The following is a 22,692-nucleotide window of genomic DNA, read 5'->3' on the forward strand; positions in this document are numbered from 1 at the left end:
GATGCACACATAGATATCATACATCATATATATCATAAAGATTTTACCCAGTATATATTCAATAATGGTTGATATATTAAAATCTTTTCATAATAAAAAAGCTTTTCATTTATTTATTTCAAACATTAATGTTTGCATAATTGTAGGTTTTCATAATAACCTATGAAAAGTCTTTGAAAGATATTTTTGGTCCAAGACCATATTTCAGAGTTCTACATTGGTTATTGTAACTCTAAAATGCTTAAGTGCATCTTGAAGTCTCTGGGTACATGCCCAGGTGCCATGAGATCACTCTATCTACTTTTCTTTCCTTCCCCCGAGTGCACCTTCTGTACTCTTACCATGAATCCTTGATAGCTGACTAGAGACCTGAATCAGGGCCAGTCATTTTGGAAAAGAGGCTAAAGTTTGCCTTGGAAGAACGCTGTAGGATACCCAAAATGTCTAATTTAAGGAGCCAAAGACAACCTGTTCAAATTTTTAAAAAAGAACCATAAAAAATAAAAGCAAAGAAAGATAAAGAAACTTTGCTTCTTCCAAAAGACTGACTTTTTTCCTAACACTGATTTATGGTAATTTTCCTTTAAAGTAAAATTGAAAAATATTATGACAAAGGATCCATTTGTCTATAATTCAATATATTCCAATAGAAAGGGGGAAAGTCTGATTAAACTGCTAAATACAAATAACTGATTCTTTCAATAACTTGCTACTTAAGTTCATAAGTCAGTCCATAAATTCTTTTAAGCTCAAGGTTGTGTTTTATAGTTACCTGATTTTCATGGCACGGTCCTTGGCAATATTCAGTTAAACTCTCCAGGGTCTGGTTTACTAGAGCTACATTCCTCTCATTGATATACAACCCTAACAGACCCAACCCACCAGTTGTACTTCCACAGATGCAGTCTAAGAACTGAAGAGTCTCACAAACAAGGTTATAATTTGTTTTGTTGTTTTGATTCCTCAAGAAGTTCTGAAATCAAAGTAATACAAATAAGTAAAAAGAATCACTATAAACATTTTCATTTCTCCATATTCCATTTGTTTCAGTATATTAGATATCTACAAGGTTTTCCCTCAAATGTTACTTAATTTTATTAATTCTTTTATATTAAATATTTCTAAATGTCATAATTTCCAAAATTTACAGAGAAGGTAGTTTAAAAGAGACATTTCTAAGCCAGAATTTCCCAACAATATTTTGGTGTAGATTCCATGAGAAAATGTCAGTGCTGACAATATTTTCCCCTTTAAAATGTTAAATAAGAAATTACATATTATCAGAAATTTTTATTACATAGCATCTTTCTGGTACAAAATTAAGTTTAATTTCATTTATTTTGCTCTGAAATTTCCCTGACCCCTTTTTATCACAAAGGATATTAAATACTTCCAGATTTTCCTCAGCCTGAATTTTTGGGTTCCACCAAAATATTTCAAATTCTAAAATATTGTATATCTTAATTAGTTCTTATCCAAATTAAAGAAAATGAAAGGCCCTATAGATGGCTATTTATAGTAATGCATAAAAAAAAAATTTTAGCTTCCTTCTCTTCATCTTCACATATAGGGAGACCATTCACATTGACTTATTATGAAAGCTTTCTCTCTCTTCTTGACACAACATTTAGACAACTTTATGGTTTTTATTCACACATTACTAAAAGATGTATAGTCTAGTCTAAGATCTCAAAAGTAAAATACAATCTATTTATTGGTTCATATCACAGAACATCATACCTGTAGTTCTCGGTTGTGATTCTCACAAAGAAGTTGAAGAAATCTCAGAATTGGTTGCATGATTGCAATAGTAGGACTCATTGTTACTTCATCAGCAGATTTTTCATCTGTATTTCCGGCATCTGTTCCTGTGCACATGATATCTATTTCTGGATCCATTTCTCTTCTATAAACACAGTATGCTTTGGATGTTGCTGAAGATGCTTCTGTTAACTGCCCTTTCATTCCCTCTTTTAAATGCAAAGATGGATCTCTTACTGGAAACAAAATAATTCTTTTATTCTTACTAGGATAATTTCCCCTTGCATATTGAAAACAGAAAAACATATTAAGAAAAGGAAATTATCATGGCATCCAAGTCTTATAAAATAACAATCAATTAAAATTTAATTGGGACACAACATCATTATAAGCTATAGGTTCTCCAAGTTGAAAAGGGCTCAATATTATTCCCAAAAAATGTTATATATGTTATTGGACATGTATTTTTTTCATAAAATGTGGCAAACTTCAAAATGTGGATTGTTTTTGGTTTTAAGTTTCCTTCCTCCATACTTACTCAAATAACAAAAACCATTTTAGCACAGTATAGAAAATTATAATCACTTTTCCCAAAAATTAGAAAATCTGAATTTCATAACTGGTTTTATTAATAGAATGTTTAAATTTGAACTGATTTTTAAAATTATATGGCATGTATTATTTATATTTCAAAATGTTATGGAATGTTCCTATCTCCAGCATTTATAATGATGTCTTCTTTCCTCAAATTTAGCTCCACAAAACTATTCAAGAATATATTTCAGGAGTATAATGATTCCACTACAAACATACAACCAAGATATGGAAGATGAATAAGCAACCCAAAAGTTCTCACACCTTCCCTACCTTAAATCCAATTATTTCCTACTGCCCAGATATATATATGTATATATATATACATATATATTAATTAAATCCGTCTTTACCTCTCATTCTTGGACTTGTTGCTATCAGATCATTATCATCATCCTTCTTCTTGCTGCCTAAGTCTATAGTATTCACCGTCACAGTTGATCGTATCTCTTTCTGAGCAGCCTTCATATGATCATATAAGACTTTAAAGAACTTTTCAGATTTTTTTTGTTCATGCAGTTGCTGGTAAGATGAATACTGACAGAAAAAAATGTACATATATACTTTATGAGAAATACTTAATGTTTTATACTTATAACAAACACATTGCAGAGAAGATTGCATATATCAAATACTGGCAATGATTGTATTACAAAGTAACATGTTGTCAGTATGACTACTACTAATGTTTTGCATCTACTTGCTAAATATATATTGTATTGTTATCTAATTTTCATCCAATTATGTTGCTAATAATTATATTATTACTAATAGCATATAGTTAAAGTTTTCTTTTTCACCTTTTTTATTTATAGTCATACATTGTAATCAAAAGATTAACAAGAATATCATACAAAATTACACACAATTAATGTGATTCACACTCTATAAAATGCATCATTACGTTTTCCTCATTATCTTGACCAAAAAGCAATTTGTTAAGTATTTATTACACACTGAAGACTTACTATTGTGCCAACTCTGGGATATATGTATAAATGATTCTTCTTTATCAAAAGGTTCTTTCAAAGGTCTGATGTTAGGAAAAATATAAATTTTTGATAAGACAGTCTCTGTCCTCATATGAAACATATAGTTTAAGGGGACAGGGAATTATAAAGACAACTACAGCACACAATAATTCATGAATGGTGAATGAAAGGGGGTTTTTTGTTTGTTTTTTGTTTTTGTTTTATGAAGTCTAAGATGGGAAAAAGTCATGACTGACAGGTAGAATTAAGAAAGCTTCCTGAGGAGGAGACTTCTGAATGGGCCTTTAAAGAAAGAACAAAAATTCATCCAGGGAAGAGCAAGGCTAACAATCCAGACAGAAGGATTATAAGAGCGTAAAGCACACAAGTGGCAAAGAACAGTGTGCCTGGGGGAAACAAGTTCAATGAATAGAGTAGTATTAGTATCTCAAAAACAATAAACTCTTGGATGGAAGTAAGTTATTGAACATTGTACTAAAATAAAATTGCATTGCAATACAATTATTTTGTGTCAGGCATTTGGCTAAATGTTGGGGATACAAATATAAGCAAAAAAAAAAAGGATAGTATCTGACCTCAAGGAGCTTCCATTCTAATGAGGAATAACTATGTGGGGGAGAATGAAAGTACATGACAGGGAAATGGTTCTGAAATCTGAAAGCCAAGAAGAGTAGGGCTGTTATGGAGATGAAAGCCAGCTTAGGCCCCTCTAGAAAATAGAGCTTCAGGAGGAATTCACCAGAGAGAGTATACGTTTATAGTGGGAACCTTCCAGAGGGATTTTACAGATTGAGAAATGTAGGGGTAGTCCAAGGAGGCCCCAGGTTCTTAAGAAAGACTGAGGATGAGACAGGGCTCAGAGTGTAGAAATTGATGAATAGTAATTGATGAACTTCAAACCTAACTTTGCTTTATGGTGAGCAGTGTCAGAGAGATTCTAATTAATCTCTTTATGAGGCATATAAATTTTGATGCATTGTTTAAGAAAAATGATCAAAATATTGAAGAAATTGCAGAACATCTATCTAATCTAATCATTGAATGTTTCCTCTGACCTTTTAACATCTGACAAAAGATAGGGGAGAAAAACATATGCTCAGCCTATAGAAAGAAGCAGCTATTATATAAAGGAAACATGTTAAAGGACTTGAGAACTTGAATTCAGAAGAAACTGTATGACTTTTAGACAAATCACGTCTGCCCCATCCAATGGCACACAAAAGTTATCTACAAGTACAGTTCAGCTTTGTTTTTTCTCTAACTCTATGAGACTGAAAAGACCTAAGGTGTAAGAGCCAAGAGGGAAGGGATGAATAGCAAGAAACTTTTGTCCAGCTTTACTCACTACCTGATCTTGGAGAAATCACAAGCCTGAAATTAAGTTTCTTTATCTGTAAAATGAGGGTAAAAAATCTATGATCTCTATGTGTCCCTTCCAACTTAATCTATGATCCTGGGAAGACTTATGGGAAATAATTTTCTCTAATTTTTGTAAGGGCAGGGGCTTGGAATTGATTAATTCAAGAAACTGCATGTTTTTAGTAATTTCTAAGAAAAAAGTAGAACAAACCCCTTAATTTCTTTTGAACCTAATGTAAGAGAATTAATAAAATGAGGAGTCAAATAGAATATATTTGTTATATATTTGTATATTTGTTCAGTGTATTTTGTCACTGAGAGGTACTACTCTTCCCTTGTCACATATCTACATGTTTATCTATGAGATTGCTACATGTGGGAAAGAAAAAAACCCTACAAGATAAGTGGTCTTATCCCCATTAAATAGTGTGAAATTTTATACTTACTATATATGGAATATAGAATAAAATCCTGATACACACATAAAGGAAATGAAGCAACTAGGTATATAATACATAGTAAGTGATGTTTTCTTGGTTACCTTTTGGGGGCAGTAATGCCTGAGATTTTTTTCACATCATTGGTATCCCCTCCTTTGGATAACTTGAGAATTTAAACTTTCAGTATCCTCACATTTATGTCACCATTAATATAGATCTCTATTCTATACAACTGGTCTATTTCAGCTCTTTTCCCCAACTCTTCAGTGACCATTTTATCTCCTCTGCAAGCATATCTAGAACTACACTGTTACTGAACTTGGTGGCAAAAATCTTGCAATTCTTTTCTATCACTCATGTTTTTTAACATTCTCTTAGTTTCTTTTTTTAAATGCCCTCAGGATGACTTTGCATAGTTGGGCCTCTTGCCAAGTTTTCTTTAAACTTGTTTTACTCTTCACTGTTTCTCTTTGTTTTATGAGGCAATATTGCTTGGAATCTTCCAGTAAGATTTTATTAACAAGTTTATGTTTGAAATCAACATTCTCCTAGACATTCATGTCATTCATCTTGGGAAGTAAGTATGCTCACTAGGACAGTTTTTAGGTTTTTTAATTTTCTAGTTATGGCAATTGATTTGTAGCAGTTAAATTTTGCGAAATAATTATAATTGGTATTTCTACTCTTTCCTCAATCTATATCATATTTTTGTCATAAGTAACTTTAACAATCAGGTTGGGTTTTGTTTTTAATTATATTCTACATCTTTTTCTCATATTTAATCTTTCTTTCAGCTTGTTATTAATTTTGATCCTTGCTCTAAAAAAGTGGTAGTATAACTGCACAGAGATAGCTGATTCAAGGATGATTCTCTTACCAGTAAGAAGTGATTTCTTGTTGATTAAAATATGACCTATTTTGGTGTTTGCCATATTCAAAACTTATGTTTGTTTGTTTTTAACTTGAAGAAAATATTCATGATCCCTATGGGTAAGGTTTCTGTGAGGACTATTAACTCTTTAGCTTCTCTAATTCTTTATTCCTGATAAATATTTTCTCATGTATTTTTCACTATCTTCATGTCTTCTTACCTTTGTATTGAAGTAACCAAGTATTAATGTATATATGGAGATGATTTTTAGTCAGTCTTAGGAAATTCTTCAAAGGATTTCTCTACCTCTTCCTCCTCTACAATGAATATAGGCACAATAACTGCAGTTATTATAAATTATTATAGCTTCATTATGAGATGACCAAATGCCCCTCGAAATTAGTTTTCTTTTCACCTAAGGATACCCAATTAAAACTACTCTCTAAGTTATTTCATTTCTTTCTCTCATTAAAACATATAAGATATCATTCTACTTAGCTATCATTTCCTTCTGTTTTTGAGACTTGTTAATAATATTTCAAGACTTTGACTTAGTTCCAGACTTAGTTCTTCTAGTAGTATGTCCATTTGCTGGTCATTGGCTAAAAATGTTACATTTAGAACACCAAGAAAATTATCTGAAATTATCTGAAAACTGCCTCTCTGCACCCCTTTTAGTCATTCTAGATCCATCATTGTAGAAGCATAAGATAAGGACCACTGGGGATGGGGAGCAGAACCAGTTTCATAAGTTGTCATGATCAAAGAATTTAACCCAAGTTAAAGGCTGAACTCTGAAACATATTCAATTTTGGACTGTACTTTCAGCAACTTTTATTTTGAACATCCTATTCTATTCTATTCTCTGTTTTAGCATGACTACAATTCAAGTTATATAAACTGTTATTTCTTTATAACTGGAATCCTTTCTCTTTTCTCCTATATGCTTACAAAATTTGTTGTTTGGTATTGAAAAGCTGAAATCTAACTACTAAATGTCATGGCATTTCATGTGTGTACATGTGTGAATGTGCACCCAAATACATGTCTATTTCCTGGCAGCACTCTATCGATTCAACCAATCAATATTTTTTTGTCTGTTATTAAAAGATTCTGGAAAGTTTTCTTCTATTATTAGCTGGAGAATTCAAGTTTTCAAATCTATCATGCTTTTGGAAGCCAACAATGCTTGAGTCCATTCATCCTGACTTTTCATTTCAAGGTAATTCTCTTTGGCTAGTATAGAATGCATATGTTCTTACTAAGTTATCTTTTCCTCATTTTTTTGCCAAATTTTCTACCAATTCTATATTTTTGAGTTCCAAATCTGGCATTGTCTACTACTCTAGAGAAAATATTAATCATAAATATCTTCTAAGTTTTCTACAAAGAACAGTTTGTCTTTATTTGTTCTGTTTTGAGTCTGTTGACTTGTGTCATAATTTCCATTCCATGTGCTTTTTAAAGTTTTATTTATATTTGGGACAATTTCAGATATGTCTGAGGAGTCCACAGAATTATCTTTTTTCATTAGGGGTTTTAACTCTGACTGAGGTGTTTAAAATTTTTTTACTAATATTTTCCCTCTGTTTTTAGTTTTCTTTTTTGAATTTCATTTGTTTAGGGAATCCCTAGAGTGGAAATTGCCAATATCACTGAAATGAGTATTTGTCCTGTAATTTATAGTCAGAAAGAGTAACCAGGGGAAATAAGAAGTTAAGTGAATTGCTCAAGGTCACACAGTCAATATGTATAAGAAGTGAGACTTCAACCCAGGCCATACATATAGCATAATTAGCTCTCTATTCGCCACGCAACATGTTTAATTTTTTAGAGCCACTTTTTATCTTTTATTTGTATCACTGTTTCATTTTGTGTCCCTTTCACAGTCTGGAATTAAAATGAAATGTTTCCCATGCAAGTTCCCAAACTCCACAAAATCTATTAAGAGAGCCTTTGTGAGGTTTAAAAACTGCCATACCATTTGATCCAGCAATACCAGTTCTAGGTCTGTATCCCAAAGAGATTTAAAAAAAAAGAAATTAGGATGTATTCATACAAAAATATTAATAGCAGCTCTTTTGTGTAGCAAAGAACTGGAAACTGAAGGTATATAAATCTTTGGATAATGGCTGAACAAATTCTAAAATATGATTATAATGGAATACTACTGTACCATAAAAAATGACAAGCAGGATGATTTCAGAAAAACCTTGAAAGACTTAAATGAACTGATAAAAAGTGAAGTCAGCAGAACTAAGAGAACGTTGTATGTATGAACAGCAATATCGTATGATGAATAACTGTAAATGACCTAATTATTCTCAGCAATAAAATGAATCAAGACAATCCCAGAGATTCATGATGAAAAATACCATTCACCTCCAAAGGAAAAAACTGATGGAATCTGAATATAGACTAAAATATGATACATTTTACTTGCTCCTTTTGGTGGGGCGTGGGGTTGGGGAGGTGAGTTTCTTTCCACAAAATGATTAATATGGAAAACTATTTTACATGGTTGAGCATATAAAATCTTTATGAGATTAGATACCATCTAAAGAAGGGGTGAGAGGAAGAGAGAAAAAGAACTTTAATTCAAAATTTTAAAAATTTATTTTAAAATAGCCTTTATATGTAAATGGGGTGGGGGGGGGGGTAAAAGAGTTCCTTTCTGAGTCCATGTATCCCAAATGAAAAACTTTTGGATTTTGGACTTTTCTATCTTTTCAGTCTCTTTTGCATTTCTACTTTAGTCTTTCTCAAGATTTCCTCCATAATCTCTAGATCCTCCATTACTAAAGCATATATGCTTTTCCTCCTTTTTTTACCCACAGCAAGGTGTTCTCAGTCTCTTCAAGTAGGGTGGGGCTTGGTTGGTTTATTTCAAAAGACCATTAGAAAAAGATTGATATTAGCTACATTTGTCTTGTAGCCATCCTGCTAAAAATGAGCCTCTTCTTACTTACTTAGGCTAGTCCTTAGAAAGCAGGTGTTCTATTTTTTAAACCATTTTTTCTGACAAAAAAAAATACTTCCATCATGTTATGGTTTTTTTCTTTAAAGGATATTCTACAGCATACCATAATTTTAATTTTAACAGGGACATCGCGTCATAAGATACTATATTATAGAGTAAGAATTGAGAGAAATCTTAAATATCACCTATATGTCTCCTTCACTTTATAGGAAAAGAAACCAAGGGCAACAGAGATTAGGTAACTTGCCCAGCATCACACAAATAGAAAGTGGCCTAGCCCTGTGTTGAATCAGCAAAGTGTCCTAATTAAAATTTTTAAATCCTATGCTTTTCCCTCTATACCACAATACCCTCTCTTCATATTCTTCCTAATTTCCTAAATATAATCAGTTGCCAAGTTTTGTCAATTCTACTTCCACAGGACCTCTCACATTGGCCTTCATTTATATTATCACTATTCTGACAGGCTCTCATTGCTTCTCACCTAGACTATTTTAATAGCCTCTCAATGAATCTTCTAGTGTCTCCTCTCTCCAATCCATTATCCACACCAAAATCATCTTTCTGGAGTAAAGTTCTAACCATGCCACTTTCTTATTCTTAAGTCTCAATGGCTACCTCTACTGGGATAAAAGACAAACTCTTCAACCTCTCCATAATTCAGTTCTAATCACTTTTACCAGATGCAGTGTATATCATTCCCCTGATCCTCTTCATGCACTCTATATTCCAGACAAGTTAGCAAGTATCTTTGTATACCTGCTCTTTATGTCTAGAATTTTATCTCTTATCACCACTAGCTGCTCAGAACCTTTCTCTTTCCTCAAGATTCCCAAAAGCTTCCAAGTCATTCCAGTTGCTGATATAATACCCCCTCCTCAAATTACCTAACAACAATTGATGTTCCTACTTTATCATCTCTAATAAAATGTAATCTCCTTGAAGGAAAGAAGCATTTCATTTCAATGTATGTATCCCCACATCATAACTTAATATGCTGTACACTGTAAGAGCTAAATAAATGCTTAATTAAATCATTTAAAAGGTATCATGGAAAAATGTAAATGAGATTAGAATTTAGTATTGACAATTCTCAGCAAAGTAAATTCAGCTCTTCTGAGGTACATGGCAGTTTTTCTAACTTTTTTATATTTTAAATGATCTGATTTGTTTTATATTATAAAAATGTATAGAATTTGTAAAAAAAAAAAGTTTTGTGTATTTTATAGAATCTTACTGTGAGAGATCTCTTGTAACAAAAATAAAAGTTAAGTAAAATTAATAATAGTGACCTCATCTGTAAGTAAATGTAACATTTCAGATCTGAAGCAGGTACTCCTCTTCATTGAAAACAAAAAGAAAATCGATAGTCAAGCAAAATTAATTCCCTCATTGGTTATATATACAAGTGTGTGTATATGTCCCATTCTAGCACCTCTCTATAATAAATAGTATTTCATCATCAGTTTTTTAGATCATCAGTATTCTAGAATCAAGAACAATCATAAGTCTTACAGCTTTCAAAAACTTTACTAGGCTTATGTTATATAAATTGCTCTTGTTCTGCTCATTTCATTATTTATATGTTGATAAAAGTCATCAAAATTATTCATTTTTATAATACTGATGTGAGTAGTACAAATTGTTCTCCTGATTCTCTTACTTCATTGTGATTTAGTTCATTAAAGTCTTTGTCTTTTCAAAATGATCTATTTCTACATTTCTTATTGCATGATATTTACCCATCATATTTATATACCACAATTATTTCAGTCATTATACAACAACCCTGCAAGGTAAATGTTATTATCAACACCATTTTAGAGTTGAGGAAACAGAGACAAATAGGTTAAATTATTTGTCCAGGATTACAGAGCTAGGAAGAGTCTGAGGCGACATTTGAACTTGTCTTCCTAGTTCCAGGTCTAATACTCTATCCACTCTGCCAATGGGGCACTGCTGGGTCTCATTTATTCCCATTTTCTTTTCATTATTATTCTTGGGATTCTAGACTTTTTTTCCTCTATATGAATTTTGTTATTTTTTTCTAGTTCTTTAAGCTAAACTTTTGTCATTTAATTGGTAGGGCATTCGATAAGTCAATTAATTTAGGTTGTATACTCAATTTTATTATATCTATTCATCCAAATTATGAGTAATTAATATTTTTCAATTATTTGGTTATGTATTTGCTTCTATATACAATTATTTTTAGTTATATTTATCTGTATCTAGGAAGGTAGACTCTAAAAGAAATACATATCTATACTAATTTTAAATAGAATTTCTCTTTTTCTTCCTACCAGATTTCTTGGTATTACATAGAAGTGCTGGTGATTTCTGTGTTTAATTTATATTGTGCGATTTGCAAAAGTTATTAATTGCTAATTTTTGTTAACCCTTTGGGGTTGTGTAAGTGCACATCATTGGCGAAAAAAATATGTTAACTTTCTTTTTTACCTATGGTAAATTTCATTTCTATTTCTTCTATGATTGCCATGGCCAGCATTTCAAACACTAAGTCAAACAGAAGTGATGAAAATGGACATCCTTATTTCCCTTAAATAAGGATTTTAGTTTATCTCTTTTACAAATAATGGTAGCTATTGGTTTAAATATGAATTTCTTCCTATATTATGTAGGGTTTTTTTTTAACAGAATTGGGTGTTACATTTTATCAAAAGCTTTTTTTCAAACAAAATTCAAAATCCATTGCCTCAAGCCTATGGGAATCTAACAGATCCCTAAAGATCAAGAAATGCCAAAAAGAAATGTTCCTATCTAGGACTTATCAGAGATTTTTTTTTTTGCCCCCTGAAAAAATCAACTAGAAAACCACCCTAAAGGTCTAGTTTTTGCTTATGAAATGCCTTTGGAAAGAATCAGAATGAATACATGAAATAATAAAGTTGGTAACTAGACTATTTTCAACCCAAAAGACTTGGTTTGTAACTCCCTTACTTTCATAGATCAAACTTTACTTGGTGTTTCAGCACCAATTATTTGAAAAAGGTTATTTTTAATTAAGAAGCAATGATATATTGCAGTCATTATTGACCTTCACTTTCTCCAAAGCAATGGCCAGATGTAGCATTACTGAATAGCTATAGCAACAAAAGTTAGCCTCTCTCCAGAATAATTCATCATCATGTAAGAGTAATAGATTTGGAATCCAAGGACCTCTATTCAAATATGAGGTTTCTGACACATATTTGCCTATGAGACTTTAGGTCTGACCTTTGTGCACTTTTAATCATCGGTAAAATGAGAAGTCAGATCATCTGATATTTCCTTCTGGCTCTAAATCCATAATCTTGTGAACTAGTGACACAACAGTCTAAAGTACAATGGAAACAAGAAATTTTAAATAATATGATTAAGAGATGGAATTAGGTTCATACATTTAGATTTATAGTTGGAAAAGTTTTTAAAGGTCATCTAGTTGACTCCATTAATTTTAACAACAAGGAAACAGCTTCAGAAAGGTTAAATGATTTATTACAAGACTATACAAGTTGAAAGCATCAGCAAGATTTGAACCCAGGTTCTCTTCCTCCTAACCCATGGCTCAATTCATCAAAATGCTCTTAATTTGATAAAATAAATTCAAGGTCTGTATTTAACTACATCATGAATATGACCTTGGAGCTTGACACATTATGAATAATGGAAGATAGCTTAATGTAGTGGACAAAGTCCTATATCTGAAAGCAAAAGCTGTGGGTTCAAATTTTGACTCTGAAAAATTATACTCAGCACCACTAGTTCTTAGAAACCTTGGGCAAGTCATCAAACTTCCTTGTATTTTGGTTTTCTTATTTATATAATTAGAGGGTTGAATTACATGATTTCTAAAGTTCATTTCAACTCTGAATCTATTATAATTCTAAGAAGGAGAGAACTATTATAGAACTTTCTTTTTTCTCTTAAAGCTCTAAGCCAAATACAAGCAGTTCAACAATTCAATTCACCAAAAAAAAATTTACTAATTACCTACTTAATTCTATATACAAAGCACTGTGCTGAGCAATGAGGATATAAAGGTGAAAAGGACATGGTCCCTTCTTTCAAAACATAGGAAAAAGGTAGGAATGGCAACTTTTCATGTAAACAAATAAATAGAATTACATTTTGAGGAGCAGAGAGAGGGTTAGGCAATGTACTTGAAGAAAATTTGAAGGAGAGATGACTTTAAGCTGGAAAGACTGGAAAAGAAAGGAAAAATGCCTGTTGTGCCTTAAAAAAGGAAGAATTTCAAGAGGAAAAACATTATAGTAAGTATATTCCCATTTGAAGACAACTAGTATTAATGCACAGAATAAAATTAGGGAAAAGCTAGCAATTCTGTATGGCTACTATGAAGAACATAAGAAAGTGAATAACATGAGTCTGTTATTTGTTGAAATTACTACGTTCCACTTTTCAATATATCTAAATAAATGTGAATGTCCTTATTCTTAAAATCTTTAGATTATACTGTTGCTTTTGTACTCCATTATTTTAAGGGAGCAGATTTTTTAAGGCTGTGTCTGCCAATCTACAGTAATATGCTCTGATGAGATGTGCAGGGGCAAGGTAAGGAAAAGAAAATGACAAACATCATCCTGGGCAGGATTTGTGTGTGTAGCAAGGAGCCTGGGGCTGTTTTCCCAAAAGCCACCTGGATCCCTGAAGTGGAAAGTACAGCTTCTGGAACCAGATCAGCAGATTCCTCTATTAAAGATGAGCAAAAGCCAAACTACAAGTGGGAAATCTGGCAGAAGGATAGAAGAAGATTGTTCTTTTCAATGGCACTGAAACAACCTCCTATGCTTAATAGTTAATCAAGCTTATATTATCTCCTACAATTACAGTTCCATAAGACAAAAAAATGTGGAAAAACTATAAAACATGACAACAAAAATATTTATTTCACAATATAAATTCATTCCTTCTAAGTAGGAAACATTGATAAATCTATCCTTTAACTTATTATGAACTTAATTCTAATTATGAAATATTTCATTTATATATCAAATCACTTGGTACATTTTAAAATATAATAGCTTTTATAGAATCATATCTTTAAAGTGGGAATGGACCTGAGAGGACATCTGGTCCAATCCTCTAATTTAAAAGATAAGTAAACAACATGGAGAATAATTTCCCCCAGATGTCATAGAAAAGTGGACGAGGAGGAATTTGAAGTCTAAATCTAACACTCTTTCTACTAAACTGTAGGTAGTCATTGATCTGCATAGACTGCAAAATAAATTTTAAATTGAATTAAATTATTTTGGGGTGCTTATAGAAATGACTGTTTTACATAAGAGATTAAATTTAATTTGGAGCATAAGACAAAGACAAATTTTTATTATGTCATAAGGAACCTGGCCATATGTTCCAAAAAAATGAAAAAATGGTGGCATAATGTTTGGGGAAAGATATCTAAGTTACTTTAGTTAATGATATGTAACATTGTGAAAGCAAATAAAGTACACTAAGAAGAAAAATACCACATAGATTTTGTAATGAGAAGAAAATTGTAGAACTGAAAAAAATGACACTTTTTCTTTGTTCTGTGACAATTAGATTAGAAATACAAATACAATAATGAATAAGATGCAAATAATGAGTACCTGTGTTTGAGTATTTCCTCCTTCAAGCAATGCAATGCCAAGCAAAATCCCTTCAGAAAAAATCTTATCATTTTTGGTGTTCACTATAACATCTATGACAAGTTCAGATGCACCTTCTTTATCCAGAAGACACTGAATATCAGATACTGATATCCCCATCTTATCTGAATCTTGTCCAGAAAAGTTTCCTGCATGCAGAGCAAATATATATTTCAAAAGGCAATAACTAAAACTTGTTCCTTGTGAAAATAAAGACTATTTTATATGCCATGTTAGAAAACTACTAGTATTAATATTCTAGGGCAGTAATAACATCAATGTTTCTGAGAAGAAAAATTTAACAAATTACCAATTCATCTTCCAATTCTTTAATAAAAAAAAAATATTTTTTTACCTTGCCCAGTTTTGCTGTAGGTCCCTGATAAGTGTCCATTCACACCAGTCCCATAATCACCTTTAAAATAACGATTTAACAGTATTTTCCTCAATGTGCTCCCCTAAAAAAGTAGAAAGATTTGTTATTTATTGGTTTATTTTAAACAATAAAAGTAAGAAATGTAAACATATTAGGATGAAATTAAGAAAATGGGGAGGAGAGGCAGCATAGTATAGGATACAGAAAGTTGGCCTTAAATGAGAAAAAAAAAACTGCTTTAAAGGCTTATTTCTGATATATACTACCTCTGTACTAATGGGCAAGTCACTTAACCCCTCAGTATTCTAGGCAATTACTTCTAAAATGATGAAGAGCAATTGCTCATCCTCTAACAAATAGCAAATAGTCTAACTTAAAAATGTAGAGCATGAAGGAGTAGAAGGGATGATGGATAAAAAAAAAGGGATCCAGATTTATATCTTTGTTGTGAAAATTATTACATGACCTTGGGTGAGGCACTGAACCCTTCGGGCTCTTAATTTTTTCATCTATAAAATGAGGAGATTGGACTCAAGGACTTCAAAGGTCCCTTCCAGCTCTTAGTCTATGAATCAAAATGGCCTAAGGTTCACAAGCATGTTAAATGACTTGTCTATGGTCAAACAGGTAATAATAGAAGCAGGATTTGATCCTAAGTCTGTCTAGATCCAAGTTCAGAACTCCATCCATGCAATCATATGATTTCTCATGTGTGCTATATACATATATGTATGTGTGTATGTACACATATAAATTAATAAAAATTTAGATAGGCAAATAGATAGATACATGTGGGGAGTTGAAAAGGGGAAAGGAGTAAAGGGAAGGGAAAGAGAGGAGAGGGTCATTGGATATATTAGTTTGATTTCATATTGCAGGATTTGTGAATATTTGCATTTGCATTTCTGTAAACCAGAAAATTCTTCAATTCTCCCCATGATAAAGTCTATTTTGTATAAATATAATAAGTCCATATTATTTAAAGCTCATATTGTGGATTCTGAAATAGTTCAATAATATAATCAAGATCTCTGTCAATATAAAACATACTACAAGAGATGAGCAATGGTAGCAATGGTCATAGCAATAACAGTGAGAAATGGTATTAGCTCTAAAGTAAAGACTAAAAGTTATTTATGCAATAAGAATTGTGTGATAGCAACCTTAGTTACCAGTGCTGTTAAGTGGCTTACAAGCCCAAAAGATGCATAGGATCATAGATTTAGAGCTGGAAGAGATTGTAAAGGCCATCTAGATGAACACTCTCCCTCTTCTTAGAGGAGATTAGAAGCAAGAGAGGTTCAGTGATTTGCCCAGGGTCACAAAGGTAGTATGCAACAGGGCTGGGATTAAAACTGAGGCCCTATAACTTTTAAGTCCAGCATCTTTCCCACTGTACCATGCATGTCCATTACAAAATTTGTCAATTGGATGAATATATGAATTATGTCAGCCTTCCTTTCTTTGCTTTTTTCATGGTGTTTTTGAGAACTCCAGTTTCTTATACATAGTAAAGAAAAATGTAGGACAGATACTAGAAACCTACACCATGGAAGCAGAGGTGCTGTGGTAAAGAGAAGATTAAAATGCAACTGCGGCCAGACAGATCAAAGATGAGAAGTAAGGACAGAATTGAACTAGACTGGCAGAAGCTATGCAATTTTATCAGCAGGTGAGATTGGACCCACAATTGGTGTTTCCTCTTTTTTTCTCCATTACCTATAAAACCAGTTCTGTAAAATCCCCAATAAACAATTCCTTCTCCTGATCTTCCCCACTCTTTCAAGTAGAAAAGGATTAGAGGTATGGGGGAACATTTGCCATTTTGTTTACTATATTTTAGTAAACCATATGACTCCACAAAAAACAAATATCTGAGTGTCAGAAAAAGAGACTAGTCAATGACAGATTTCCCATTTACCATGGGAAAAGATTCTCAATCTATATAGGTTATTCTTTTTTTTTAATTGGAATGATATTCATTTCCATACCCCTAAATCACTCTAAAGTCTGGAGCCAGTATCCCTGGAGATACAAAGACAGATGTAAACTCCAGAAGGTAGGAAGGATGGGGCAAGAGGTAGGCAAGGATAACTTTATAGGCTGAGTGCTTTCTGGTGGGGAATGAATTTACTGAACTTTTGGCCTAGGCACATATTCTAACACAATGATTTTAGTGTCAGCCACCTGGATAGCAATTTATCATTCTTTTTTCAAGTTAATTTATTACATAACAATCTGCATTTTTATAGGCTTGAAGAAAGCTGGGCAGAACTTGTGTGAGTCGCTAACAATTTTACAGCACCTTCATTGTCAGCTCAAGGAAGAGACTTTGTGCACTCCCAACCTGTACTTTTGTCATTGTAAATTCTGGAAAAAACCAGCACTTAGGAAATGAAGTTGCTATAGAATATTTCTTAAGTCCTCAATAGTGTACCTATTACAAAGTATATTTCTATGAACTGAGAATCATTTCCCCCATAATTTTACCATTTCAGTGACAGAGATAACTTTAATATATTCAGCATGATTTTTAAAAATATGGAAAAAGCTTGTTTTCTGTTCTCATTACTATGTAGATGTTTTTTTAAACTTCCTTCAGTTCAAATATGTAAATCTTTCCTCAGTGACAAGATATTTATCATTATCATCATCAGGGGAAAAAGAGTGATTACAATGTACCTTTCAAAAGAAAAAGGCTATAAATTGGTTTGGTCTTTCTGAAAACTATCCTGGAACTATGCCCAGAACTGTCCATATTCTTTGACCCAGCCTTACCACTCCTAGGCCTATACACCAAAGAAATCAAAGAAAAGAGTCTCTATTTCCAAAAATACTTATAGCAGGTCATGGAGAATGGCTAAACAAATCATGGTATAATGCTGTAATGGAATATTATTGTACCATAAGGAATGACAAAATAAGCAATATCAGAAATAACTGAGAAGATTCTTATGAACTAATTCAGGGTAAATTGAGAACTAGAACAATTTATACAATGATAATGGCATCATAAAGAAAAACAACTCTGAAAAACTTTAAAACTCTCAACACTTCAATCAACTCAAGAAATGAACTTAAAATGCAGAAAAACACATTGATTTTCAAACAGGCTAATGTAGAAACTTGTTTTGCCAGACTATGTAAATATATATTGAAGAGGGAGGGGGAGAGAGAAAGAGAGAGAGAGAGAGAGAGAGAGAGAGAGAGAGAGAGAGAGAGAGAGAGAGAGAGAGAGAGAGAGAGAGAGGGAGGGAGAGGAGAGGGGGGGAGAGAGAGGGGAGAGAGAGAGAGGAGAGAGAAGAGAGAGAGGAGAGAGAGAGGAGAGAGGGGGGAGAGAGAAAGAGAGAGAGTGAGAGAGGGGGAAAGGAAGGAAGGAACGAAGGAAGGAAGGAAGGAAGGAACGAAGGAACGAAGGAACGAAGGAACGAAGGAACGAAGGAACGAAGGAACGAAGGAACGAAGGGAGAGAAAGAGAGAGAGAAAGAGAGACAGAGAGAGAAAGAGAGAAAGAGAGAAAGAGAGAAAGAGAGAAAGAGAGAAAGAGAGAAAGAGAGAAAAAAAGAAAGAAAGAAAGAAAGAAAGAAAGAAAGAAAGAAAGAAAGAAAGAAAGAAAGAAAGAAAGAAAGAAAGAAAGAAAGAAAGAAAGAAAGAAAGAAAGAAAGAAAGAAAGAAAGAAAGAAAGAAAGAAAGAAAGAAAGAAAGAAAGAAAGAAAGAAAGAAAGAAAGAAAGAAAGAAAGAAAGAAAGAGAAAGAAAGAAAGAAAGAAAGAAAGAAAGAAAGAAAGAAAGAAAGAAAGAAAGAAAGAAAGAAAGAAAGAAAGAAAGAAAGAAAGAAAGAAAGAAAGAAAGAAAGAAAGAAAGAAAGAAAGAAAGAAAGAAAGAAAGAAAGAAAAAAGGAAAGAGAAACATTTGAATAGTTGGTTGGAATGCAAAGATTCATTGCTTAAAATCTTGTAACTTGAAAAAAACTTTAAATAAACTAATAAATCTTTTGAGAGAAAGTGAGAGAATCAGTTAAGTGGCAATGCCAACAATATAATCTGAAATAACATTCTCCAAACACTCCCAAGAGACCACAACACCCTGATATCAGGAATGGCTGACCATCATATTGGCTGGTGTCTATCTTCAGCAATGATTACTAATGAAGTAATTTATATTGCTTGAAATTTTAAGGTTTCTACCTCTAGTATTTATTAGCATAGGAGAGAGGGGAATAAATAGAACTCAGCTGACTAACACATAACAAAAAGAGTGGTTTGAAGACACAATAAGGCACAGCAATTTTATTGTGACCAATCAGATACCACTATACCCTGCCTTACAAATTCTGCCCAGGGCATAAATATGAAGAACAGAAAGAAGTTAAAACAGATTTTTGAGTTTTCTTAAACTAAACCAGTTTGATCTATTAAAGAATTGATCTTTCTTCAGAGTCAAGTAATCACAGATTTCACTGTTAATTGCATTGAAGTAGATTATATTACACCAAACTCACAATGTATGAAGTCGATGATTTGTTTGGCAAAGCACTATTTAAGAGATCAAAGATTGTTTAAAATATCTTTTTATTATAATAATAATAGTTCATGCTATTTACTGAGTATGCCACAACCATATATGACTGAGAAAAGCATATCATATAGAATTCAACTTCAAATAAATTGTATTAAAATTAATTCTATTAAGTGTTTATTGGATGCCTGGCAGTTTACCATATGCTAAGAAATCAAAGATAAAATGAAACAATCTAGTCTCTTCAAGGAATATTCTGTTGGGATAAAACACATTTTTTTCTGACAAGGAAAACTAATTTTAGAGAGTGGGGGTACAGTGCCAACTAAGGAAATTACAATTGTTTCTTGTAAGAGGTGTCACTTGACCTCAACCTTGCTTGAATGGAATAAGTGATTCCAAGAAGGAGAACCTAAGAAGTCATATGGTACAGTACATAGAGCACTGAGCCTCACGTCAGGAAAGATTGATTTCTAATCCCAATTCAGATGCTTACTAGTCATATGATCTTGGACAAGTCATTTTTGTCTCTATTACTCCCAATTTCCTCATCTTTAAAATGAGAGAGATTAAATTGACTGAACTCTATGATTCTTCCAGCTCTCAATCTAGGATCCTAGAAATAAGGGAGTCATAGGGGAAACCTATACAAAGACGTAGAGGAAGGAAGATGGTTGGTCATATATGGTTAACAAGTAGGTCACTTTGGCCAGAACAGAGAATGTGTGAGAAGAAATAAATCATTCCATATCCATCTAGAAGATTATGTTTGAGTCCGATGCTGAAGTACTTTTAAGTGTCTAATAACGTATTTTCTATTTTATTCTAGAGGGCAACAACCATTGCAGCTCTGTGAAGAGGAAAATGGCATGGTTAGACCCATGTTTAGCAATATCAATATGTCAGCATTGTGAAGGATAGATAAGAGAGGGGAGAAGTTAGAGGCAAGGAGTCTAATTAGGGGGTTATTGTAAGAGTCCAGGGTAGAGGTAGTGGGAGTCTAAACTTAAGTGGTGGCATTGTGAATGGAGAAAAGGGACAAGATGCAAGAAATAGATTCAAGATAGATAGATTCAAGAATATAGGTTCAATCAGACTTGGCAATTGATTGAATATGAAAGGTGAAGTAGAGTGCAGTCAAGAACAATTCCCATGGTGTCAACCTGGCTAACTGAAAGGAAGATTTCAATAGAAATCTCTAGAAAATTCTATATATATATTTTTGGTCTGGAACTGTGATTTCACTGGTGTTGGGAATGACATGTCAGAAAACTCACTCTTCCAAGTGCAATTGTTCTATAACTTATAGTCTTAGCGTTGCCTGGGACACTAAAAAAATTAAGTAACTAACTCTGGTTCATGTTAGTGAGGAAGAGAACACATACCTCTTTATAAAGCTATCACAAGATCTTTATTTTCTGGTTTTTATTAAAAGATTCCCTCATAGATTCACATTAACCATTAACTTTAAATTCTTATGATATATTCTGTCCCATTGTTGACAAAAGCTATAAATTCACTGATAAAATGTCCTTATGAAAAAAAAGCTTTCCTTCTACACTGGGGCCCAAGAATGCTTTTATCAGATCTAGGACAAAGAGCAGATAGGAAGTTAAATTTCAAGTTTGGCCTCTAACCCCATGATTACCACATGGTATAGATGTTGGAAGCAGGAATAATGGTAGGAAGCTCATTAACTTGCTTAAGGAAGGGAGACTATTTTCTACTTATATGGAAAAACCAAAGTAAGGACTTTGAGGGCCTGCATCATATTTATTAATGTTTAAAATGATGGTGATTGGCAGCAGAACTGAAGCCAAAACCCCAAAAATGGCTGGTGCAATATCAGCAGAAATGGAACTCTCCTGGGGTTCCTTAGCAGTTATGTTCCTTCTCATTTGAATCAAGAACCAGTCAATGACACCCAAAGTTTTTCCCAGTCACCTCAAATCTGCATATTTTATGCATTTTTTAAAAATTTTGTAAGATGGCCAATGATTGACCACAAAAGATATCCATTGAGAAAGCATCTGTTACAGTGCTACAAGTGAACTCCTTGAGAGCAGGTACTAATCTTACCCTTCTATTTGTATCCCTAATGCTTGGCAGTTTTTCAAGGACAGTAAACACTTAAAAGATGCTTTATTCATTCATTCTTTCTTTAGAATGATTTCTAGAATGGAGTCAAAAATAACACTTTCTACAGCTTTAGCACTGATGAACTAATTAGTCTTCACAAACTATTATTCTTTTGATTTAGAAGTAATCCGATTCAATTAACTAAGGTATATTATCAGACTTAAAAAATACTTTTGGTAAAATGATTTGTGTTCAAATGATCAAACCACACATTCTTTTTGTCCTTTGTGTGATAAGTTTTTTATTGCCTTTAAGGTTCCACATAATGGCAATTCAACCATGTCTTAAAATCTCACGCCACAGTGTTTGAACTGTTTTAGAAAATAGCCAAAAAGAAAAAAATGGAAAACCATAATAATGGAAATGACATATGAATTAATGTATCTTAGGAATCAATAAAAATGGAAAAAATAAAGAAAATATATCTCCCTTAAGAAGCATGAATCGTGTGAAATTATCATTATTTTTTAAAATTCTTGAATGGCTTATGTAAGTACAATTCTGAAGGAATGCCAACTTTGTCAGAATTTTTTTTTGCTAAATTATTACTTTTATTTGCTACACAATTCTCGTATTTATATTAAGATGGCAAATGTTTTGAATGTTACATCTGTTAGTAAAATACAGAGATTCAAACTGCTAATTAAGTATGAAATTGTATATGTCAATTAGGAACCAATTTCTCCTTAAAACTGTCTGATGTTCAAGGCACGATAAATTGAGTCAGTTTCTGGGAATATTTGTGTCCTGACCTGTGTAGGAAGGCAAACCATTGCACTGAATATATGCTAGACCGTTTCCATGGATACCTCACACTGCTTTAGGTGTATAAGCTAAATATTATAAACAACTTCATGGAAATTAGACAGAAGTCTCCTAAAACATGTTAGGAAAAATAATTATCATTCTAAAGGAAGACCCTGCAATTTGAGATGTTATTAGGGACTGTTCTATAGTCTCAGATAGTTGTCACTGAGAGGAGGACAGGCTACATAATTTGTCCATG

The 22,692-nt window shown here is 32.6% G+C and overlaps 1 protein-coding gene across 2 annotated transcripts in view; it reads right to left on the reverse strand.

Moving 5' to 3' along the window:
• Positions 1-22,692, reverse strand: part of ITPR2 (inositol 1,4,5-trisphosphate receptor type 2) — a 561,528-nt gene that overhangs the window by 170,329 nt on the left and 368,507 nt on the right. For both annotated transcript variants that reach the window (XM_001363065.4, XM_056799421.1), the window contains 5 exons: positions 15,010-15,112; positions 14,616-14,803; positions 2,709-2,892; positions 1,741-1,997; positions 773-973 (listed from right to left, as the gene is read on the reverse strand). In XM_001363065.4, coding sequence (XP_001363102.1) covers positions 773-973; positions 1,741-1,997; positions 2,709-2,892; positions 14,616-14,803; positions 15,010-15,112 — 933 coding nt within the window. The remainder of the gene's footprint in view (positions 1-772; positions 974-1,740; positions 1,998-2,708; positions 2,893-14,615; positions 14,804-15,009; positions 15,113-22,692) is intronic.

The sequence above is a fragment of the Monodelphis domestica genome, chromosome 5 (assembly GCF_027887165.1).
Source record: "Monodelphis domestica isolate mMonDom1 chromosome 5, mMonDom1.pri, whole genome shotgun sequence".
NCBI lineage: Eukaryota > Metazoa > Chordata > Mammalia > Didelphimorphia > Didelphidae > Monodelphis > Monodelphis domestica.